Source organism: Hyperolius riggenbachi, chromosome 10, assembly GCF_040937935.1.
Source record: "Hyperolius riggenbachi isolate aHypRig1 chromosome 10, aHypRig1.pri, whole genome shotgun sequence".
NCBI classification, from domain to species: domain Eukaryota; kingdom Metazoa; phylum Chordata; class Amphibia; order Anura; family Hyperoliidae; genus Hyperolius; species Hyperolius riggenbachi.
Window position 1 is genome coordinate 8,866,017 of NC_090655.1, and position 26,089 is coordinate 8,892,105.

Sequence of the window (26,089 nt, forward strand, 5' to 3'; positions counted from 1 at the left end):
TGCAGATCACCGGTAATCAGATCCTCTCTGTGTTACACCGATCGTTACACCCCCCTTCCCTCACCTTAGGGGGCTCTCTCTCCCTCGCTGTCCCCTCCGGAACGAAGTGTGCAGCGGCTGGGTAGCGGGCGGAACTTACCTCGTCTCGCTCCTGCGCCGGAAGTTCTGGTGCCGCACTCTGGTCTGGATCAGACCAGAGTAGCGGCTAATCCATCCGGCGCGTGCGACGAGATGAAGTAAGTTCCACCCGTTGCCCAGCCGCTGCACACTTCGTTCTGGAGGGGTCAGCGAGGGAGGGAGAGCCCCCTAAGGTGAGTGCCCATAGCTCTCCCTCTTCTCTGCGCTGTTCTCCTCCTGCTGGGGCACACATGGCCACTTTTTCTGGGGACATATACACTGCCTACATATACTGGGCAGTGGGCACATATACCCCTGGCTATATATATTGGGCACATATACCCCTGGCTATATATACTGGGCACATATACCCCTGCCTACATATACTGGGCACATATACCCCTGCCTACATATACTGGGCAGTGGGCACATATACCCCTGGCTATATATATTGGGCACATATACCCCTGGCTATATATACTGGGCACATATACCCCTGCCTACCTATACTGGGCCATATACCCCTGCCTACATATACTGGGACATATGCCCCTGGCTACATATACTGGGACATATCCCCCTGCCTACATATACTGGGACATATCCCCCTGCCTACATATACTGGGACATATCCCCCTGCCTACATATACTGGGACATATACCCCTGCCTACATATACTGGGACATATACCCCTGCCTACATATACTGGGACATATACCCCTGGCTACTTTTTCTGGCGACATATACCCCTGCCTACATATACTGGGCACATATACCCCTGGCTATATATACTGGGCACATATACCCCTGCCTACATATACTGGGCACATATACCCCTGCCTACATATACTGGGCACATATACCCCTGACTACATATACTGGGACATATACCCCTGCCTACATATACTGGGCACATATACCCCTGCCTACATATACTGGGCATATATACCCCTGCCTACATATACTGGGCACATATACCTCTGGCTACATATACTGGGCACATATACACCTGCCTACATATACTGGGCACATATACCGCTGCCTACATATACTGGGCACATATACCGCTGCCTACATATACTGGGCACATATACCTTTGACTACATATACTGGGCACATATACCCCTGGCTACCTGTTCTGGGGACATCTCTACCCCTGGCTACCAGTTCTGGGGACATCTATACCGCTGGCCACCTATTCTGGGGACACCTATAGACCTGGGGCTACCTATTTTTGGGGAACCACTGCTGTCAAATTGAGTGTATTTTGGGGAACTGCTGCCAGGTGAGAGGTGTCTACCATATTAAGGGGGCATTCTGCCTATTTATGTGAAATGATGTCTGATTATGTGCCTCATGATTGCTGAATTTGTCTTGTTGGGGGCCTCATGATTGCTGAATTTGTCTTGTTGGGGGCCTCATGATTGCTGAGTTGGTCATGTTGGGGGCCTCATGATTGCTGAATTTGTCTTGATGGGGGGGGGGGGAATTTGTCTTGTTGGGGGTCACATGATTGCTAACTGCGAGACTATGGAAAAAGCTGAATCATCGTCATATGAGACAATAGCATTAAACCTACTTTTTCCGCTTTTTAAAACAGAAAATGAAACTGGGAGGTTCTAAAAAAAAATGAATACATTTTTCAGGAGTAGGATGGATGAAATTGTTTACCTTCACAGTTTATTTTCAACTTGGATTTTCCATAATGTTCATGTGTGTGTTAAAACGTTTGTATTTAGTTTAAATTGCTGTTGGCACTTTGTGATAGTAAAGTGACTTTGCAGTTTGGACACTCGACCTCCAAAAGGTTCGCCACCACTGTCCTAATCTAATGTCCCACCATTGCTTAGTTCATGTAAACTTGTCTCCACCCACGACCACACCCACATTCTGGTTCATAACCACACCCATTTTTCGGCGCGGGCCATGACGTAGCCCCATTTTTTGCATCACCACCCCAGATTTGCGGTGCGACGCGCTACGCGCATCGCCCCACTTTTTGCTTTCCCCTTTTTGCCCCCCCTGGAAAATTTTCTGCGGACGCCCATGATCTATATATTGCTTTATGTGGCCCCGCCTTCCCAGTGATGCTTAGCCTAGGCTGTTTATTATGCAGAATTCTCCGTCCAGAGCATTCTGGAAGACCAGGCATTATTTTCACTGGCTTTGGAGCGCTCAGTAAACAAACATTCCGCAGAGATCACCTGACAGGACTAAAGATGTCGCCACCTGTGATAAATGTCAGAACGCAAATCGGGATGAGGTAAGATTTTACAACGGGCAAACCATGACTAAGTATTTTATAAATATAACAAAAAAGTAATTTTATTAATTAAATTATTTTCACTACAGTTCCTCTTTAAATTTACAGACGATATACCTGTTATAACTTATAAGTTTTAAAGCAAAAAAACCAACTTATGATATATGAATTGCATGTGTAGTTCAGATAATAACTAGAACGTTTGTCGCAAAGAAAAGAGTCTAATTTTTATTTTGAGTTATATAGCCTTTTTTTTTTCTTTTTTTAAACATTGAATCATTCTGTCACAGTTGCAGTTTACAATCCACTCTGTATTTTAAACTATATAAAAAAAACAGAAAAAATGACCCTTTGAACTTTCCTGCAGTAAAACCTTATCTCAAGCTGTCGCTCACTGTTTCTTGGCTTTTTAGCTGAGAGAAGCTCTTTTGCATAGATAACAACCAAAATGTCTTAACTCTTCCTGTACAGGAAAACAATAGGAGACTTTTCTTTGCTACTAATGTTCTGTTTCTTAGCTGTTCTACACATACAATTAATAATCTCATAAGTTTATTTTTGCTTCAGGTTTGCTTTAGCGCAGTGGTCCTCAAACTACGGCTGACTGCGCTCCCCCGCCCCCCAGGCATTTTCACTGGCCCTCAAACACAAAATCCTATAGATGTGGCTCACGGTACATGTAAATATCAGTAGCCTGCATATACAATAGCAATGCTGGCACCACCCATCCACATACTGTAGAAGCCAGTGACCAGTCATTCGCTGGCTTCCAATTTTGCATCAGGTGACACTGCTGTCCAATTGGATGGCAGGTTGTCACCTGGGTATGCTTCACTGTCTGGTGCACAAAGACGTTCTTCAGACGCCACATGACTGAATGGCTGCAGCTGGGAGTTCTCCTCCGGGCATGATTGGGGGGAATCAATACCTAGATTCAATACAATGTTTTTCAACATCATTTTATGCAGCGGCGTAACAATAGACCCTGCAAAGGATGCAGCTGCAGGGGGGCCCAGCAGACGAAATGAGGCCCATGGAGGGAGAAGTTTCTTTTCCCTGTCTTGAGAGACTGACAACGCTAACTGATAAGGAATCTTACAAAGTTTTGTAGACAAAGATTTGTAGACAGTCCCTATTCAGTGTGCAGCAGGGTCTTGTGTACAGTGCCCAGCCACGAACTTCTCAACCCCTCCCCAAGTGCTATGTACTGTAGTGATGCTGGAGGAGTCTGCAGAGCCCCGCCCCCAACCTCTCTACCCCTCCCCAAGTGCTATGTACTGTAGTGATGCTGGAGGAGTCTGCAGAGCCAGTTCTGCTCCATCAGAGATGGACAGAGTGAGTGTAATAAGCTGAAGCTGGGAGCAAAGGTGTCTGTCGGTTTTCTGTATGCATTTTCTGCACACCATGTGTGTCTGTATGTGTGAAAACATGCACGTTTTATTACAGAAGCTAATGTAACTGATAGAGAAAATGCTCCCAGTGCTTCACTGCTGTCTGTTTTTATCTGCATGGGGAAAACACATCCAAGTGTGCACTAGCCAACTGGATAACATTGTTTCTCAGTTTACCTGTGCAGAAAGCGAGGGAGGGAGGGAGGGGGCGGGTTAGAAGGAAGGGGGGGCCCCATCCAAAGTTTTGCAGGGGGGGGCAGTGATTTCTAGTTACACCCCTGATTTTATGTATGTCTTGGCCCCACAGCAGTCTGAGGTATGTCGGCCTGGCCCTTGACCGAGAAAGTTTGGGGACCCCTGCTTGAACATGTCTATTGGTTTGGGGGAAATAAATGAATCTTGTATTCCTTTATGCCTGCTTCTGAGTGAGCTGAATGTTGCTGCACAACTGTGGAATGTTCACCACTGACACCGGATTGTATTACACAGATCAAAGTAAATCCATAAAATGACAAATTTAGACTGTGGTTGAAAAACAGCAATTAAAACAACCTCAAAATTGCAGTGAAAACAGGCAGGATTGTCCTACCGCGGAGCAGCACATCAACGCCACAATAAAGACTTCAATGTGTCAAACAGGCGCTTGAATAAGCTGTGCTGTGTAAGTACGGACTTGTCATAATGGCAGGTTTCATTATCAGGGGCAGGGCCGTTTTCAGGTATAGGCCCACCAGGTGGATGCCTGGGGTGACAGGTCCTTGAGGGGCACCATAGTACCACAACTGCTAAACTCCATTAATGCAAACCTGAAGCGAAAATAAACGTATACGATAATGAATTGTATGTGTAGTACAGCTAAGACATAGAATATTAGTAGCAAAGGAAAGAGTCTCGTATTGTTTTCCAGTACAGTTAAAGAACAGTTATCTATGCAAAAGAGCTTCTCTGAGCTCTCTGACCCACTGGGTGGAATGCAGTCCTGTTTTCTGAAGCAGTCAGGCTCTGTTCCCATTTTTTGAGGACCACATGTGTGCACATCAGTTACCGGTGCGGTGATGGCATGGTATAATCTAGTGTTATGGTGTGCAGCGGTTACCTGTGCGGTGATGGCATGGTATAATCTGGTGTTATGGTTTACAGCGGTTACCTGTGCTGTGATGGCTTGGTATAATCTGGTGTTATGGTGCACGGCGGTTACCTGTGCGGTGATGGCATAGTATAATCTGGTGTTATGGTGTGCAGTGGATACCTGTGCGGTGATGGCATGGTATAATCTGGTGTTATGGTGCACGACGGTTACCTGTGTGGTGACGGCATGGTATAATCTGGTGTTATGGAATACATCGGTTACCTGTGTGGTGATGGCTTGAGGCGGCACGGTTCCCTGTACCCGAGTGGTGGAGCAGAGGATCCCTACGTCCTCGGAATGCTTGCAGTCGGTGACTCCCCAGCCGTTGGATTCACATTCTATCAGAGAGCTCTCAGCGCCGGAGCAGCGGACATTATCCAGCCAGATAGGACCTGCGGAAAGCAACAGCAAGCGTCAGAATCTGCGACTGGGGCGGCAGCGGATTACTATACAACAGGTGAGAACATGGTCACAACAGCCTGCGGACAGACATAACAGACCAAAGAAGTCTGATACTCTGGTGTTTAAATACAACAAATGTGTGTCCTCCACCTTTGAGACCATTGCTCCTCTGCGCACCAAATATCTTACTCCACACCATCATGCACAGTGGTTTGATAACGCCATAAAAGAGCTGAAAAGACAAGGCCGAAAACTTGAGAGACTGTGGCGCAAATCTCAGTCCCCAGAAGACAAACATGCCTTAATCCTCCACTTGAAGAGCTTCAAAAGGTAATCACGGGAAAAAAAATCATCCTTTCTATCACAAAAGATTGCAAATGCAGTTAACAAACCAGCCCAACTGTTCCGCACAGTGGAAAAACTCTGCAACCCAGCATGTCAAAAACTTAATATCGAGTCTTCAAAGGACCTCTGTGACCAATGTGCCCATTTCTTCACAGACAAAGTCTCCGCTATAAGGTCCGCCATCCAACTTACAGCATCTGAGCCTAATATAGCGCTGAAGACAATTAGCAGAGACAATGTAACACCTTGGTCAAACTTCAAAGAAATTGATGAAGAAGTCACATCAAGCATCCTCCTTCACCTCCGCCTAACTACCTGTGACCTGGATCCTGGCCCAACACAGTTCATGTTGAACTGCCCTGACCTGTTCGTACCGGTATTCCTCAAAATTGTTAACTGTTCCTTACAATCAGGGATATTTCCTGCTTTACTGAAGAAAGCAATCATCAGGCCTCTCCTCAAAAAAACCCTCCCTGGACCCAGATGCAATGACCAGCTACAGACCTGTCTCTAACCTCCCCTTTCTAGGCAAGCTAATTGAAAAAGCTGTATACCTCCAGCTAGAAGCCAAAATCCTACAAAACAACAGTTATGACCCATTCCAGTCTGGCTTCAGGAAACACCACAGCACTGAAACTGCCCTCATCCAAATATGCAACCACCTGCTCATGGCAAGAGACAGAGGAGAGTGCTCGATCCTCATACTGCTAGACCTTTCTGCAGCCTTTGATACAGTTGACCATGACATCTTGATAAACAGGCTACAGGAATACTGCGGCATTGATGGCATAGTTCTTCAGTGGTTCCAATCCTTCTTGAGTGGCAGAACCCACAAAGTGTCTATGGGGCCCTTCCTGTCCACCCCTGTATCACTTAAGTATGGGGTGCCCCAGGGCTCAATCCTCTCTCCCCTGCTTTTCACGATTTACATGCTACCGTTGGGAAAACTAATCCAAAAACATGGCCTGACATACCACTGCTATGCAGACGACACCCAACTAGATCTTTCCTTCAAGCCTGGTGTGACAGACCCAACTCTAACTATAAACGCCTGCTTACGTGAACTACAGCAATGGATGAATGACAACTGGCTGAAACTAAATGCAGACAAAACTGAAGTCCTTCTGATTGGAGGGCAGAGCATGATATCAAAACAACTTAACTTGCAGTCTTCACCACTGGGAATAGGAGGCACGGATCTACGCAGCTCTGATCATGTGCGTGGCCTGGGATTTCTAATTGATGGGGATTTAAACTTCAGAACCCAAATCTCTGCTGTGGTGAAATCATCCTATTTTCCCCTGAAGAACAATGCAAAAATCAAGCACCTCATACCCCCAGAAGATCTGCCAACCTTAGTCCACGCCTTCATCACATCCCGACTGGACTACTGCAATGCTCTCTACACTGGCCTTCCAAAAAAGGTCTTGTACCGCCTACAGCTGATACAGAATACTGCTGCAGACTGCTAACCAACCAACCCCGTCACTGCCACATAACGCCAGTCCTGCACTCCCTTCACTGGCTACCTATAGAATGGAGGGTCCTATTCAAGATCGGCCTACTGACATTTAAATCCCTGAATAATCTAGGTCCTGAATTCATGAAAGATATGTTGCAGCTGCGTAGTAATCCCCGCATTCTCAGATCCACAGGTTCTAATAATCTAGTCATACCCAGAGTCCACTTGGAAACTTTTGGTCCCAGAGCCTTCTGTCATGCTGCCCCTACGTTTTGGAACTCCCTACCTCAACAGATCAGGACAGCTCCATCCCTGGCCGTGTTTAAATCCAGACTGAAAACCCACCTGTTCAGTTTGGCATTTGCAGAAATATAACTTTTGTTGTGTGAATACTTCATCCTACTACCAATTACTGAATCTGAGAGAGCCTAAGCGCTTTGAGTCCTATGGGAGAAAAGCGCTATAGAAATGTTATTGTATTGTATTGTAAGTCCATCTGTGGGCCCACAAACAAGTCTGTTTTTAAGTAGCGCTGCTCATTTCCTTGCTATGCACCATCCAATAACTGCTGGAGCTTACAGTGGCATAGCTGAGGAGCTGTGGGCCCCGATGCAAGTTTTACAATGGGGCCCCCAAGCACTCTATACATAATTGATACGGCGCACCAAAACATGCCGATGGCAACTACAGTGTCAGAGGTGCAAGAAGGGGATGGGAAACATCTAGTTAATAATTACTACTATTCAAAGTATCTATAGAAGTGATAATTATGAGCACAGGACCAATAGAAAGCTAATTCTGAAGTTGAGGGAGGGCCCCTCTGGCCCAAGGGCCCCCATGCAGTCGCAACCTCTGCAACCCCTATTGCTCCGCCCCTGGGAGCTTAGTGTATTGTACATGCAGATAAGGCACCCGGTATCAGTGGTGCTCAGCAGAGCTCGAATATTCGAGTAGCTCGAATATTCGAGCTCTTTTTCAGCTATTCGAGCTCGGTATTCGAGCTCCGAATAGCTGTAGCTATTCGAATGGGCTATCCGAGTACACTCGAATAGCCCATTCACTATTCGAGCTATTCGAGCAACCCGGCGCTATTCGAGCTCGGTACCGAGCTCGAATAGCGTCATAGCCCAGATTGATGTCCTTAGAGCCAATCAGAGGGCTCCCAGGCCCTCTGACGGCAGCCAATCACAGAGGGGGACCCTGGCCAGCCCCTACCCTATAAATAGCGGCCGCCATGTTCCATTTCTCCATGCTTGCCTGAGACTTGTACAGAGAGAGAGTTGCTCCTTTGTGCTTTGGCTTAGCAAGTGCTCTATTGTGATCATTTACCTAGCGTTTTTGCTCACCTACACCTGCCATATACACCTATATTGTTGTTAGTTAGATAGACATTGTATTTTAGTTAGTAGCTTGTGTGTTACATTAGAGACAGGCAGCTGCTGCAAGCTTACAGGTTTAGGCCTCAGGGGGGCCTTGCCTCTGTGGGCAGCTGTCCTCTGTTTATTTCTCTCATCTATACCAGTATTTCTGCTGTCCTTTACTAATAGTATTGTAGTTATACTGTACTAGGAGTAGGACACTCACTGACTGTCACTGTTTATAGGCTACTAGCTAGCTCCTGCGTGTGTGCACTCACTCACTGTCTGTGTGTACACACACTCTATTTCCTTCTGATTACTGATAGATTATTGTTAGTTAGTTGTACTTACTTACTACTTACTCTTACTGTACCCGTAGGGACACTCACTGTCACTGTTCATATAGGCTACTAGCTCCTGCGTGTGCGCACTGCACTCACTGTCTGAGTGTACACACACAACACACACTCTATTTCCTTCTGATCGCTGATTGATTATCGTAATTAGTTAGTTCTACTTACTGTTACTACTTACTCTTACTGTACTAGGAGTCTAGGACACTCAGTCACTGTCCATAGGCTACTAGCTCCTGCGTGCGTGCACTCACTGTCTGAGTGTACACACACCACCCACACTCCATTTCCTTCTGATCGCTGATTGATTATTGTAATTAGTTAGTTCTACTTACTGTTACTACTTACTCTTACTGTACTAGGAGTCTAGGACACTCAGTCACTGTCCATAGGCTACTAGCTCCTGCGTGCGGTCACTCACTGTCTGAGTGTACACACACCACCCACACTCCATTTCCTTCTGATCGCTGATTGATTATTGTAATTAGTTAGTTCTACTTACTGTTACTACTTACTCTTACTGTACTAGGAGTCTAGGACACTCAGTCACTGTCCATAGGCTACTAGCTCCTGCGTGCGGTCACTCACTGTCTGAGTGTACACACACCACCCACACTCCATTTCCTTCTGATCGCTGATTGATTATTGTAATTAGTTAGTTCTACTTACTGTTACTACTTACTCTTACTGTACTAGGAGTCTAGGACACTCAGTCACTGTGTTCATAGGCTACTAGCTCCTGCGTGCGTGCACTCACTGTCTGAGTGTACACACACCCACACTCCATTTCCTTCTGATCGCTGATTGATTATTGTAATTAGTTAGTTCTACTTACTGTTACTACTTACTCTTACTGTACTAGGAGTCTAGGACACTCAGTCACTGTGTTCATAGGCTACTAGCTCCTGCGTGCGTGCACTCACTGTCTGAGTGTACACACACCCACACTCCATTTCCTTCTGATCGCTGATTGATTATTGTAATTAGTTAGTTCTACTTACTGTTACTACTTACTCTTACTGTACTAGGAGTCTAGGACACTCAGTCACTGTGTTCATAGGCTACTAGCTCCTGCGTGCGTGCACTCACTGTCTGAGTGTACACACACCCACACTCCATTTCCTTCTGATCGCTGATTGATTATTGTAATTAGTTAGTTCTACTTACTGTTACTACTTACTCTTACTGTACTAGGAGTCTAGGACACTCAGTCACTGTGTTCATAGGCTACTAGCTCCTGCGTGCGTGCACTCAATGTCTGAGTGTACACACACCCACACTCCATTTCCTTCTGATCGCTGATTGATTATTGTAATTAGTTAGTTCTACTTACTGTTACTACTTACTCTTACTGTACTAGGAGTCTAGGACACTCAGTCACTGTCCATAGGCTACTAGCTCCTGCGTGCGGTCACTCACTGTCTGAGTGTACACACACCACCCACACTCCATTTCCTTCTGATCGCTGATTGATTATTGTAATTAGTTAGTTCTACTTACTGTTACTACTTACTCTTACTGTACTAGGAGTCTAGGACACTCAGTCACTGTCCATAGGCTACTAGCTCCTGCGTGCGGTCACTCACTGTCTGAGTGTACACACACCACCCACACTCCATTTCCTTCTGATCGCTGATTGATTATTGTAATTAGTTAGTTCTACTTACTGTTACTACTTACTCTTACTGTACTAGGAGTCTAGGACACTCAGTCACTGTGTTCATAGGCTACTAGCTCCTGCGTGCGTGCACTCACTGTCTGAGTGTACACACACCCACACTCCATTTCCTTCTGATCGCTGATTGATTATTGTAATTAGTTAGTTCTACTTACTGTTACTACTTACTCTTACTGTACTAGGAGTCTAGGACACTCAGTCACTGTGTTCATAGGCTACTAGCTCCTGCGTGCGTGCACTCACTGTCTGAGTGTACACACACTAAATTTACTTGTGATTACTACTGATTATTGTAACTGCTAGTTGTACTTCCTGACTGTTACTACTTACTGTACTAGGGGACACTCACTCAGTCACCTCACCAACCAACCCACTCCATTAAAGTACCCCACTTTTCACCCGCCCTTTTAAAAAACTTTTGTCTATACGCCCAAAACATTGAAGATGTCTGGAAGTTGCAGCCAGCGCGGTTTGGGCAAGGGGAAGGGCAGCAAGGGAATCAGGAGGAGAGGGAGCAGCATTGTGGCAAGCCGCGGCCGCGGGCGCGCCACCATGCACAGTTCCGCAGCAGCAGCAGCAGCGTCAGTGGCTAACATTCCTCCCATAGCCACTGGCCGTGGACGCCTTGGACGCCGCCCAGCAGGAGCATCTGCAACTCACGCTGCAGAGACACAGCAGCAGCAGCGTGTAGCACCTGCTCCCATTTTCCTCCAGCCGGGTCGGAAACGTCCCATTGAGGAAAAGGATGCAGACACTGTGGTGCAACTCATGACGGAGGATGAGCAGCCCGCCATCAGCTCTGCATCCGAGGCCTCCACCCTCACCACCACCACCACCACCACCACCACCCCTGTTCGCAGCAGCCGCCCAGCAGGGCCTGGGGAGGAGGCCAGTTCACCATCAGTCGCCGACCTGTCACTCAGCAGTCTTTTTACCCCAGGCACCATCAGGGTATTGTCTGCTGTTGTTGGCGATTTTGAGGAGGAGATGCTAATGGGCACTTTGGGGGAGGAGGGATTGGACAGCAAGACTGTGGCGACAGTCAAGCGTCCCATCCATGCATCAGGAGAGGAGTTTGGGGGGTCATCATCCCAGCAGGACATGTTTCAGGAGGGGCATGATGATGATGACCCGGTGACAGACAGAGACTGGGTGCCACCACCTCCAGGGGATGTCGTCCTCAGCAGCTCTGAGGAGGAGGAGGAGGATGCGCTTGTGGGCCTTGCAAGGAGGCGCATCATTGCAAGCATTGGCAGCGTCCCACAGCCTGCTGGTGTCTCAGGCTCAGCAGCAGCAGCAGCAGCATCAGCCAGTACCACCACCAGCCGCACCCAAGCCCCCCCCCCCAACCACCACAGGGAGACAGGCAGCAGCGCTTCCATGCCGTAGGGGGATGTTTCTGTCACCAATCTGGCGCTTTTTCACCATGCCCACTGTGTACAGCAAGTACGCCACTTGCAACCACTGTCAGCGGAAGTTGAGCAGAGGTGCAGACCCCTTAAAGTTCAGCACCAGCTCGCTCATCAACCACCTTGCGGCTAAACATTTCCACCAGCATGAGGAGTTCCAGAGGCTGAAGGCATCTGGTGCTGGCAGTGGCACCACACCCATCACTGCACAGCCTTCAGCAGCAGCAACAGCAGCCACCCGCCCTCCTGCTCCTCCAGCAGCACCAGCAGGAGTGCGGAAACGCACTGCTCCTCCCCCCTCTGCAACTCCTGCCGCCGACACTGAGGCCTGTTCTGGCAGCCAGTCCTCAGTGGCCTCCTCTGCTGTGTCTGCTGATTCCCGTGTCAGCAAAAGGCCACGCCAGAGCCTTTTGAGCGAGTCCTTCCAGGGGGTGGTTAGGGCTCTGCCTCCCAGCAGCCGTCGCGTGCGGCAGCTGAACGGCTTGCTGGCACGGGCCATGTGCTCCCAACTCCTGCCGTACACGCTCGTGCAGGAGGGGAGCGACATTCGTGCGCTGCTTGCTTGCGCAGCCCCAGACTGGCAGCTCCCCAGCAGACACTTTTTCTCCCGCAAGGCCATTCCTGCACTGCACCGCTTTGTGATGGCCAATGTGGAGCGAGGGCTGGAGCACGCGGTTGGTGAAAGGGTCCACGTCACCATGGACTCCTGGAGCAGCCGCTTCGGGACAGGCCGCTACCTGTCCTTCACTGTCCACTGGGTCAGCTTGGTGGAAGGGGGTGAGGATGGGAGAGCAGCAGCGGGCACAGCAGCAGCAGCAACACAGTGGGTGGTGCCACCCCGCAGGCTCAGGGGAACTGCAGCAGGTTCCTCCGATCCTCTGCCATCCTCCGGCACACCTGGCCAAACCCCCCGCCTCAGCAGCAGCGTGAAGGCCCGCCACTGCCAAGCGCTGCTGCACTTGGTCAGCCTTGGGAAGACCAAGCTGACGGCAACCCATGTGTTGGCCAAACTCCAGGAGCAGGAGAGGATTTGGCTGACCCCCAGAGGCCTCAGAGTCGGAGAGGTGGTGGCCGACAATGGGGCCAATCTGGTTGCCGCAATAGACAGGGGAAACCTGACCCACATCCCCTGTCTTGCCCACGTGCTGAACCTGGTGGTGCAGAAGTTCCTGCGCACCTACCAGGGGATGGGCGAACTGCTGGAAACGGCAAGGAATGTTGTGCGTCACTTCCGGCGCTCGGCTGCAGCCTGTGCGAGCCTGGAAGACGTGCAAAAGGAGCTGGATCTGCCACGCCATCGGCTGATCCTTGACGTTCCGACTCGCTGGAACTCCACCCTGGCGATGTTGGAGCGTCTGGTTGAACAGAGGCGCGCTGTCAAACAGTACCTTGCCCTGGCCACTGTTTCCGCAGCTCAGAGAAGGGACAAGACCAGCAACTTCCCGTCCATCGTCCCCGATGATGACTGGAGGCACATGCAGCAGGTGTGCTTAGTGCTGGCTCCCTTCCTGCAGGCCACAAACATGGTGAGCAGGGACCATGCTATGGTCTGCGAGTGGGTGCCCCTGGTTTCTCTGCTGAACAGGGCCCTCGATGCTTTGCTGGAACAGGGAGCGGCAGCCTTGGACCAGCAGGAGCGGCAACCAGCTGCGCAGTCCACCTCTGAGGGGGAGGAGGAGGAGGACTTGGTGGAGGTCCCTGACCTGGCTGCTGATGAGGGGGATCAGCACAGCGCAGCTGAGTTGGTGCGGGGGTGGAGAGAGGATGAGGCGGCAGAGGAGGAGGATGAGGACAGCACTGACGTCGATGTGCCAGCAGACGTGGCCCGCCTCTTCCCAATGGCAGCGCACATGCTGACGTGCCTGCGCAGGGACCCCAGGGTGATCCAGATGAAGCAGAGGGAGGACATCTGGATCAGCATGATGTTGGACCCACGCCTCAAGGGGAAGTTGAGCCAGTTCCTGCCGCCTGCAGGAGGAGACCCAGCGCAACAAATAAGGAGCTTACAGCAGGCCCTTGTTGAGCGCTTGGAGGAAGCCTTCCCCCAGCCTTCCACCCCCACTGTCCAGCAGCCAGCACAGAGGCAGCAGCAGGTGCCTGCATCCAGCAGCAGCAAGCGCCCCACAGACCTGCTGTCTCTCAGCCACGAGCTCTACAGGACTGTAGAGGCTCCGGTAGCAGTGACTAGAGAGGAGATGCATGCAGCAGCATCCTCCTCCGGTCACAGCCAGCGCCTGACCCGCATGGTGGCTGACTACATGGGGTCGTACAGCGGGCTTGACAGCGATGCCCCTGTTGATCCCATGGAGTATTGGGTCAAGCGCATGGAGATCTGGAGCGAGCTGGCGCAGTACGCCCTGGAAGTGCTGTCCTGCCCCCCTTCCAGCGTGCTGTCCGAGCGCTGCTTCAGTGCAGCTGGTGGCGTGGTCACCGAGAAACGCTCACGTCTGTCTCACAAGTCTGTGGACAGACTGACGTTTCTCAAGATGAACCAGGCGTGGGTGGAAGGAGAGTTCCTGGCCCCTGTTGTCGGCGAGAGGGGGACATGAACTGGCTGCCGGAACCATCGTTAATGTGCCTTACCACCCTTTACCACCTCCTGGCTCCTGCTCACTAAGCCAGCCTGGTTCACTTTGACTATTACGTCGCCTGCAGCCACACATTTACACCTACAGTGGGCTGCTGTGTACTGCCCTTCTGCTGTCTGTCTGTGTTTCCCACTGCCAGGGTACACAGAATTACCTTCTTCTGCTGCCACTCTGCCACCAGCTATTACGTCAAACAATAGCTGCTCGCCTACTCCTCCATTCCTCCTCCTGCTGCTGCTGTCTGTCTGTGTTTCCCACTGCCAGGGTACACAGATGATTTACCTTCTGCTGCCACTCTGCCACCAGCTATTACGTCAAACAATAGCTATATTGGTTGCAAAACCAAAAACCAAACAAACCATTAAAAAAAAAAAAAAGGTTTAATTTTTCTGAGGTGCCCGGGTTGAAAACTGTGTTGTCCCAGTTGTGTATTGGACACAATGTGGGCTGCACGACCGCTGTCTGGGACCTCCTGTTGTGTTTATTTACAGCCCTGGTATCACCGCTAGGTACCAGGGCTATTATGTCACGCTGCCTACCTGCTGCCACACTCACACTGCTCCTCCATACCTCCTCCTGCTGCTGCTGCTGCTGTCTGTCTGTGTTTCCCACTGCCAGGGTACACAGATGATTTACCTTCTGCTGCCACTCTGCCACCAGCTATTACGTCAAACAATAGCTGCTCGCCTACTCCTCCATTCCTCCTCCTGCTGCTGCTGTCTGTCTGTGTTTCCCACTGCCAGGGTACACAGATGATTTACCTTCTGCTGCCACTCTGCCACCAGCTATTACGTCAAACAATAGCTGCTCGCCTACTCCTCCATTCCTCCTCCTGCTGTCTGTCTGTGTTTCCCACTGCCAGGGTACACAGATGATTTACCTTCTGCTGCCACTCTGCCACCAGCTATTACGTCAAACAATAGCTATATTGGTTGCAAAACCAAAAACCAAACAAACCATTAAAAAAAAAAAAAAGGTTTAATTTTTCTGAGGTGCCCGGGTTGAAAACTGTGTTGTCCCAGTTGTGTATTGGACACAATGTGGGCTGCACGACCGCTGTCTGGGGCCTCCTGTTGTGTTTATTTACAGCCCTGGTATCACCGCTAGGTACCAGGGCTATTATGTCACGCTGCCTACCTGCTGCCACACTCACACTGCTCCTCCATACCTCCTCCTGCTGCTGCTGCTGCTGTCTGTCTGTGTTTCCCACTGCCAGGGTACACAGATGATTTACCTTCTGCTGCCACTCTGCCACCAGCTATTACGTCAAACAATAGCTGCTCGCCTACTCCTCCATTCCTCCTCCTGCTGCTGCTGTCTGTCTGTGTTTCCCACTGCCAGGGTACACAGATGATTTACCTTCTGCTGCCACTCTGCCACCAGCTATTACGTCAAACAATAGCTATATTGGTTGTGTTTATTTACAGCCCTGGTATCACCGCTAGGTACCAGGGCTATTATGTCACGCTGCCTACCTGCTGCCACACTCACACTGCTCCTCCATACCTCCTCCTGCTGCTGCTGTGTTGTCCCAGTTGTGTATTGGACACAATGTGGGCTGCACGACCGCTGTCTGGGACCTCCTGTGTACAGCCCTGGTATCACCGCTAGGTACCAGGGCTATTATGTCACGGCGAGCTGCCTGCCTCATTGACTGGAGACGAAGACGAAGAAGAAGACGAAGAAGAAGACGAAGAAGAAGACGAAGAAGAAGACGAAGAAGAAGACGAAGAAGAAGACGAAGAAGAAGACGAAGAAGAAGACGAAGAAGACGAAGACGACGAAGACGAAGAAGACGAAGACGAAGACGAAGACGAAGACGAAGACGAAGACGAAGACGAAGACGAAGAAGAAGAAGAAGAAGAAGAAGAAGAAGAAGAAGACAATATAGAAGAAGAAGATCGAGAAGAAGAAAGATAAAGAAGAAGAAGAACAAGTATATACAGTAACACTACTGGACAAAATTAAGGACACAACTTCTCTTTCCACATTTTTTTTTAAAGGAACATCCCCACATAATCACTTGCTGTTGTTACTTGGAAAAAAAGAGGTTTCTTGCATCATTCACCCTCAAAACAAGTGTTGGAAGCTATTTAAGGCCAATTCGAATAGTCAGCTCGAATAGTTAGCTCGAATACCGACTCGAATAGTGAGCTCGAAGTCCGAGGTCGAATCGAATAGTAAAAATTATTCGACTTGAATATTCGACTGACCTCGAATAATTTACTATTCGAATTCGACCAAACTCGAATTTTAAAAAGGGGTATTTGAGCATCACTACCCGGTATAACCAGTTGGAACTCTTTACTGAAGAAAAACACACCACCATCAGAAAATGCAGCTTACTTAGAACAGAGATGAACACATGGTGAATACAGGATTTCACAATACCATAGAAATCATCAGTGCACATTACAGACAGTGACATCTTGTGGTTGCTTTACTATAGTGCAGTTTAGGTTATATTGTTACTTACAACAATATCCTGGTCATCAAAGTGCTCAAATTAACCTTTTTTTATTTTTATTTTTATATATTTTTTTTATTTTTTTTTATCTGGAGCTAAAAATCTTCTCTTACTAATTTGATACTGTGACTGGTGATGAGATTATTGCGGCTGATTTCGCTTGCACAAAATTTCACATACAATTTTGCAATTTTGATTAAATGCAATTACAATTTTGAAATGTAATTTTGCATAATCCATTTGTATATTTTGCACGTTGTGCAAAATTCTGAATGTGGTCGTTGTATAGGATTTTCTTTTTTGCGTTAATTAAAAAAAAAAAAAAAAGGGGTGGATAGTGGGAACAATCCAAAATATTTTTTTTTTAAAAAAGACTTTGTAGTTTTTAAAGAATTGATAAAAAAAAATGTAAACTCCGCAAAATGACATTTTGATGCAGTTCTCTTTAACCACCTCACCACTGAGGTCCCCCCCCCCCCCCCCCGTCCCCCCCTGTTATGGAGCAGAGCAATTTTCACATTTCAGTGCTCCTCCCTTTCATTCACCAATAGCTTTATCACTATTGATCACAACACAATGATCTATATTTTTCACCACTAATTACGCTTTCTTTTGGGTGGTATTCTTTGCAAAGAATTACCGTATATACTCGCAAGCAAGCCGACCCGCATGTAAGCCGACCCCCCCACTTTTACCCCAAAAAAAGGGAAAAAATGATTGACCCTCATGTAAGCCGGGGGTAGGAAACGCTGGCCGCGTGATCCCCCCAGTATGTCCCAGTATAGCTAGTATAGTGCCCAGTATAGGTAGGTAGTGCTCAGTATAGCTAGTAAAATGCCCCAGTATAGCTAGTATAGTGCTCAGTATAGCTAGTATAGTGCCCCAGTATAGCTAGTATAGTGCTCATTATAGCTAGTATAGTGCTCAGTATAGCTAGTATAGTGCTCAGTATAGCCAGTATAGTGCTCAGTATAGCCAGTATAGTGCTCAGTATAGCTAGTATAGTGCTCAGTATAGCTAGTATAGTGCTCAGTATAGCTAGTATAGTGCTCAGTATAGCTAGTATAGTGCTCAGTATAGCTAGTATAGTGCTCAGTATAGCTAGTATAGTGCTCAGTATAGCTAGTGAAGTGCCCCAGTTTAGCTAGTATAGTGCCCCATTATAGCTAGCATAGTGCCCCATATAGCTAGCATAGTGCCCCATATAGCTAGCATAGTGCCCCATATAGCTAGCATAGTGCCCCATATAGCTAGCATAGTGCCCCATATAGCTAGCATAGTGCCCCAGTATGGGTGGGTAGGTGGGTGGGTAGGTGCTGTCCCTCCCCGCTCCCCCGCGGCTGCCGCTGCTATTACCTTAGGCGGCGCCGCTTCCTCTATCCCTGTCCTCCTCCGGTAACTCATTCACAGCAGCGCGCCTCTCGCTGCTGTGATGACGAGGAAACCATAGAGAGCGGCTTCCTGTAGCGGCGATGCCGTTACTATGGGAACCGCTCTCTATGGTTTCCTGCGTCATCACAGCAGCGGGGGGCGCGCTGCTGTGAATGAGTTACTTACCGGAGGAGGACGGGGATAGAGGAAGCGGCGCCGCTTAAGGTAATAGCAGCGGCAGCCGCGGGGGGAGCGGGGAGGGACAGCACCTATCCACCCATGACTCGCAAGCAAGCCGACCCCCCCAACTTTTGGCCCACTTTTGGGGGGTCAAAAATTCGGCTTGCTTGCGAGTATATACGGTAGTTTATTCTAAATGCATTTTAAAGAGACTATGAAGCGAGTCAAAATCCATGCTTTTCACTTTTATTTATGTTAAGCACTATAGCTAGTGCTAAACCGCCGCATCCCCGCAGGAAAACGAGGGGTTTATACCCCCTAATCACAGGGCAAAAATCCACGACTTGCTTGGTGGTGGATTTTGCTGCCCAGGGAGGCAGAGCTTTGAGCTGCAGCTCTGCCTCCATGCGCGTCAATCCACCGCAGATCTCCGCCTCTCCCCCGCCCCCCTCAGTGAAGGTAGATAGAGAGGTGGCAATCAGCTGGGATTGATGCGACGAGAGGCAGAGCTACAGCCTTAAAGAGGAACTTCAGTGAAAATAATGTAATAAAAAATAATTATGTATAAATGATTTAGTCAGTGTTTGCCAATTGTAAAATCTTTTAAAATCCCTGATTTACATTCTGACATTTATTACATGGTGACATTTTTACTGCTGGCAGGTGATGTTGTAGCTGCTGCATGCTTTTTTGGCAGTTGGAAACAGCTGTAAACAGCTATTTCCCACAATGCATTGCAACAAGGTTCACAGACAGGAAACTGCCAGGAGTACCGCGGTCCTCAGAGTTTCTTGTGGGAGGGGTTTCACCACAATATCAGCCATACAGCGCCCCCTGATGGTCTGTTCGTGAAAAGGAATAGATTTCTCATGCAAAAGGGATACCCTCTTTTACATGAGAAGTCTATTCTTTTTCACAAGCTACTGATTATACAAATATTGTATTTTGTTAACTATAGGAGAGTGGGGGAAGGTAAGGGGTTCATTTTAATGGGAGATGCATGTATTTGCATGTAGTGTAATGTATTAGGGTGTAATTTACTATTTACCCACTAGATGCCCCCTCAGTTTATTTCTAATGTGTTCTGATTACTGCATACATGCGTTGCCTCTAATACTTTCAGCCATAGCCCCTGAACAAGCATGCAGCAGATCAGGTGTTTCTGACATTATTGTCAGATCTGACAAGATAAGCTGCATGCTTGTTTCTGGTGTGATTCAAACACTACTGCAGCCAAATAGGTCAGCAGAGCTGCCAGGCAACTGGTATTGTTTAACAGGAAATAAACATGGCAGCCTCCATATTTTTCTCTCTTCAGTTGTCCTTTAAACATACTTCAGGAGTCTTAGTCACAGCCTGTGAAAAGTGCTGAGGTGACCTCTGACTGTTATCTGACTCGTCCACCGATACCCAATGCAGCAATTTCCTCACAGCCCTCTGCGGCTGCCAGCCTTGTCTCACTCGCTGCAAGAAATCCAACAGCCTTAGTCATAATTTATTAGCAAGGCCAGCAGAGCTTGTAAACAGACAATCAGCCCAATCATGGCTTAAAAATTTGCCACAGAGGTTTCCTTTGCCAAGTGCCGCATTCCGTATATTGTAGCTGTCAAGTCTCCTTCTACTCCCTTCACCACAGAAGAGACATGAGCGGCAAGGTCCGCAGAACTGCGAAAGATCCGCCCTGCAACACCGATGAGCATAGCTTCTACCTCTCTATATGGAACTTCCCAAGGGAAAAAAAAATCCTTTAAAGAGAAACTCCGACCAAGAATTGAACTTTATCCCAATCAGTAGCTGATACCCCCTTTTACATGAGAAATCTATTCCTTTTCACAAACGGACCATCAGGGGGGGCTGTGTGACTGATATTGTGGTGAAAGAACTCCCACAGGAAACTGAGTACTGTGGTACTTCTGGCAGTTTCCTGTTTGTGAACCTTGCTGCATTGTGGGAAATAGCTGTTTACAGCTGTTTCCAACTGCCAAAAAAGCATGCAGCATCTACATCACTTGCCAGCAGTAAAAATTTAACCATGTAATTTCAGAATGTAAAACAGGGATTTCAAAGAATTTACAATGGGCAAACACTGACTAAATCATTTATACATAATTATTGTAAAAATGAAGCACTTTTTATTACATTATTTTCACTGGAGTTCCTCTTTAACTCTTCTGGAGTCAAGAATTTTTTTTTTGTTTTTTTTTAAGACATCTGCCCGACTCCCCCTCTTTGTCCCGCTTTCAAGTAAAGGGAACTTGAAGTGAGTGGAATATGGAGGCTGCCGTCTTGATTGCCTTTTAAACAATGCACATTACAAACACTAGTTCGCACGACAGCCAGGGGCCCCAGTCTCGCTCACTGGCCGGGGGCCAGGGTGCGTGTATGACCGTACACCCGATTGGCTGACTGGCGCCTGCTGACCAGATAAAAGGTAGGAATTTGCTTGAACTGGTAGTGAGCAATTGTGTGTGTTGCAGTAAACAATGCACATTGCAGGGCTGTCCTGCTGATCCTCTGCCTCTAATACATTTAGTCTTAGACACTGAACAAGCATGCAGCAGATCCGTTGCTCTGACTGAAGTGTCACTGGATTAGCCGCATGCTTGTTCCAGGTACATGATTCAGACACTACTGCAGCCAAAGAGATCAGCAGGAGTAAGGACAGCCAGGCAAGTGGTATTGTTTAAAAAGGATATAAATAGGACAGCCTTCATATACCTCTCACTTCAGGTTCCCTCGAAGAATGAAAGTTTCAGAAATTAAAAAGTTTGAAATTCTCTTTTTTTGGCAAGAAGTTTTAAAATCAGGATGATACCATTTTTTGGCTAACTTACAAAAATATAAGCACAAGCTATCGGCTATTATGCCTTCATCAGACTTTTTAAGTTGGCCAATAAATGGTATCATCCGGTTTGAAAACTTCTCGCTTTTACTGTTGGCTAATATAGTACAACATAGCTCCCAACTGTTCCTCTTTTGCAGGGACAGTCCCTCTTTGGGAGCCCTGTCCCTCTTTCCTCATCATTTGTCCCTCTTTCAGGACTTTGTCCCTCTTTCTATGTAAATGTAAATATTTCTATACTAAAAAATGTGTTTGATTGACTCTAAACTTTATTCCCATCCTTTAAATTGATATATTACTAATTTTAAAATGTTACTATGAAGGAAAATAAACCAGGATAGAAAGTACCAGTGTGGTTTGAATTATAAAACAATATATTTTTCTTATGAAATTTTTATGGTATGCGTGAATCGTGATTAGGGGTGTGACAAGGGCATGATCAGGGGTGTGACAGGGGTGTGGTTTAAGTGTCCCTCTTTCTCATCTCTAAAAGTTGGGACGTATGGTACAATACTCTGCTTTTTTTTTTGGGGGGGGGGGGGGGGTGAGCTTTGGGCTCATGGGACCATCACTGCCCCGCATTACTTCCCCAACCCTGCCAAATCCTGCAAAACACATTGCAATGTAGGTAGAAAAAAAACAAAGTCTTGTAAAAGTAATACCTGTTAGTGGCTAACTGATGAAGTTAAATAATGCAAGCTTTCTGGGATCTAGTCCCCTTCTTCAGGCATATTTCCGGATGTTAGCTGTATGCCTATAGAATATTCCTGAAGAAGGGGACTAGATCCCAGAAAGCTTGCATTATTTAACTTTATCAGTTAGCCATTAAAAGGTATTACTTTTACAAGACTTTGTTTTTTTCCACCTACATATATCGTTTGGCTAACACGGTACAGAAACATTTTTAATACTATCCCCCGAAGTATGTAAATTAACTTGTATTTGACAAGCACATTGGCAATGTTTGTGTCTGCTCGGAGGAGGTTAGTTCACCACTGCCTCCTCATGTTTTAAACTTTTTAGATTCTTTTATCCTTTTGGCGCCTCTGTAGCCATACTACGCTATGATTTCTGTATCGGCTGTCCCCATCTTCTGCACCAGACATAAGTACAATGCAAACACATCTGTCTCTAGTTCTGTCCTAAAATAACCAAATTGGTTTTCTAGATGAGACGCCCACAGGACCACCTCCACCCCCCTCCTTCCCCCCACTACAGAGACAACAAAGTGGAATATTCCATCTTACCTAATGTAAAGTTTCAGAGAACTTTTGGAAAAGCACATTTTCCTAATTTTCACTGGCAAAGTAAAATGAGAATTTGGAGTTCCTTGAAGGAACTGTTTTTTTTTACAAAAGCTGTATAGATACAAAAGGAAACGCTACAACTATTCTGGCTCTACAGAACATCACGTTATGAAAGTTCTTTGAGGAACATTGTCCTCAAATTCTGGAGATCTTTAGAGAATCAGCCAAGAACGAGTCTAAACCAAATAAGGGCGTAATTACAACATTGACAGCACTTGTCCCACCATCGATCTGCTCATCACAAGCTTCAATTTGTTCTTTCCACGTCCCCCTGCTTCAATCTCACTCCCAAAAGCCATTAAAGCGGATCCGAGATGAAAAACTAACTATAACAAGTAACTTGTCTATATATCTTATCTAAAGTTTAGATGGTTTACACAGCAAATCTAGCTCCAAACAGCTTTAATAGAATATGACTATTTCTTCCTGTGATACAATGACAGCAGCCATGTTGTTTGTAAACATTACACAGAGGCAGGCTTATCTGCATCTTGAGCCATCAGCCTAATCCCCTCTCCTCCTTCTTCCTCCCCTCTGCCTCTGAAATCAATGGCTAGTAACACCTCCCCCTCCTCCTGCCCAGACTGAGCTCCCATGAGCCCTTGCTACTGCCAAGGCTCTCTGAAAACCTGTGGGCGTGGCTTGTTTAGTTTACTCTATAATTAGAGTATTAAAACAAAAAATTATTTGGCTTGAGGAATGCCCTATAAACAATAGGAAAGGAACACAATTATGCAATGAGTAAAAGTTCACCTCGGATCCACTTTAACATATCAAATGCTTTATAAATAGATATAAATGCTGTATTGTAATGACATTGGTCACTTTGTTTTGAACTACAGATTGTCTGGCTTCTTCTCATAGCGTCAGTGAGCCTACTGCTGGAACTGCCCTCATTAGGGCCGATCAGGATAATTGGATTAACAATGGTTTTCTTGGCTGTTGAGTGGTTATACATGCTGGTAAGTATCAGATAAGGAATAAAGCTACATACACACGCTTAACAAAAGTCTTTTACTATAAACAACTTTACAAACAACTACGATTAAATAAAGTTGGAAAGCTATGTCTTGGCGTGCAAACAACTATTATACCCACAGTATGACTTGACGGACAACTACAAACTTACATATTGTTACTCAACTGGTGAACGACTAATATGTTCTAGTTAGTAATGGGAGTCATTGAAAAGTCATAGCAGACTTCTGTACACATTGGCCTCAATTCACCAAGATCATACTGGAGAATATAGGGCAAGAGAAACTTACCTCCACACAGTGGTTATCTTATCTCTTCATTCCTTACGTTATCTCCTCTGTAGTTAAGTTACCTCCTCTGTAGTTCTTTTCACAAGCAGTTAATTAACAGCCTGTCTTTAACTTTAGAATTCTGGAGTTACTCTAAGGATTAAAGAGTTAACTTTAGAGATCTCACCTTAACTTAAAGACAGAAGAGTTAACTTTAGGTGTGCCTGAGGTAAAATGTTTCCTGAATACTACATGCCTCACCACCATGGTGATAACTCTAGAAATGTTATTAAAGACAGGAGATAAGCTTAGTGAATTGAGGCCATTGCCATGTTGGATACAACTTCTCTCAGTCGTTTGTCAAGTCAATCCAACAGTTGGATTGACATGAGCTGCGTCTTATCAGTTGTTGGTCGCCTCTTATCAGTGATAACTCCTTGACAAAAGTTGTCCAACTTCAAGTTGTTTGATAATTGTGCATTTAAAAGCCTTTTTTTGAGTTTGTGTATGAGGATTAAAGGTGGCCATACACTTATAGATTTGCAGCAGATTCGACTATCAGATACATTTTTGGCAGATGCCGGTCAAGTCCAATTTGACAGGAATCTATCTGATGTGTGCCACTCACTAGGAACAGATTTCCAATAGATTTCAGAATGAAATCTATTGGAAATTAATCTAAATGCATTATTGCACCATTAGATCCAATGCAACTCCATGGGCCATCCATCTGCTGCCAGCAGCAGATCGACCCAGATTTTCCATCCTGTCAGATAGATCAAATTGATCGAAATTGATCAAAATCAGTCACAAATCGAACGAATGGGGAATTGATAGAATCGATTGATCGATCGATGGCTGAAATTGACCAGTGTATGGGCCCCTTTAGATGAAATGAGTCCTTCGGCAAAACAGCAGTTTTTGCTCACCGCTGATGGTCACCTGGCTTTTTTTTAGTAAGATTTGGTGGGGGCTAGCATAAACCGGGCCCCTAGACTTTCTACAGGCCCTAGGCAGCTGCCTAGCAATTGGGGCTGCTCATGTTGCACCATGTGCAACCAATTTATTTATCATTCTATCGAGAGTGTGTGGCAGGCATGGGGGAGGCCTTGATTATCCCAGAGGCGCTGTGGACCCAATCTCATACAGGGTCAATATATAAGGGTGAGTGCTCCATCTTGAGGGTGCAGTGGTGGTGCTTCATAAACTGCTCCTATAGACCTCTGAGATATACACAATACCAGATTGGTTGGGACTCTTGCTGGACTGGACTTTGTGCATGTGTGCTATGATATTTTAACCACTTCGCCGCCCGGGTACAGTATATCTATGCTCCTTTTGACTTCAGTTCCCCACCCGTAGAGTAGATATACGCACCCCCACCCCGGCGCTCCCGCTCGCACGTGCTTGTGCACGCCGCCGCCCGCTCGCCCCGGAGGTCAATGAACGGGGAAAAAAACGTTCCCGTTCGTTGATCTTAGCTCCCCAGCAATGATCAGCTGCTTCTGTGAGAAGCAGCGCGATCATTGTGAAAAAAAAATTAAAAAAAAAAAGTTTCCCAGCCTCCCTGAACTTCCTTGTAAGCGTACTTCCCACGCTTGCAGGACGCATTTACAAAAAATTACTGTGGCCATCTTGTGGCCAAATAGTAAAACTACACCCAAAAACATTTTTCATATACAAATACATTAGTTTAAAATATAAATTAACTGATTAACTCCCACACTCCCCAATTGTTACCATTTTTTTTTTGTAATAAAAAAAAAAAATTACAATAAAAAAAAACAAATAGTTACCTTAGGGCAGGGGTGCCCACACTTTTTCGGCTCGCGAGCTACTTTAAAATTCGCCGAGGCCAGGAGATCTACCGGTGTTTCAAATGCACCCCCCCCCCCCCGGAAATGTAGTTAGGTATAGGTCCCTTCAGTATAGGCTAGCCGGGTATAGGTCCCTTCAGTATAGTTTAGCTGAGTATAGGTCCCTTCAGTATAGTTTAGCCGGGTATAGGTCCCTTCAGTATAGGTTAGCAGGGTATAGGTCCCTTCAGTATAGGTTAGCAGGGTATAGGTCCCTTCAGTATAGGTTAGCCGGGTACAGGTCCCTTCAGTATAGGTTAGCTGGGTATAGGTCCCTTCAGTATAGGTGAGCCGGGTATAGGTCCCTTCAGTATAGGTTACCTG

At 46.8% G+C, this 26,089-nt stretch overlaps 1 protein-coding gene across 2 annotated transcripts in view; it reads right to left on the minus strand.

The window, feature by feature from the left end:
- The window catches only part of LOXL4 (lysyl oxidase like 4), a 277,261-nt gene that overhangs the window by 174,783 nt on the left and 76,389 nt on the right, over positions 1–26,089 (minus strand). For both annotated transcript variants that reach the window (XM_068257598.1, XM_068257599.1), the window contains one exon: positions 5,123–5,292. In XM_068257598.1, the coding sequence (XP_068113699.1) occupies positions 5,123–5,292 (170 nt within the window). The remainder of the gene's footprint in view (positions 1–5,122; positions 5,293–26,089) is intronic.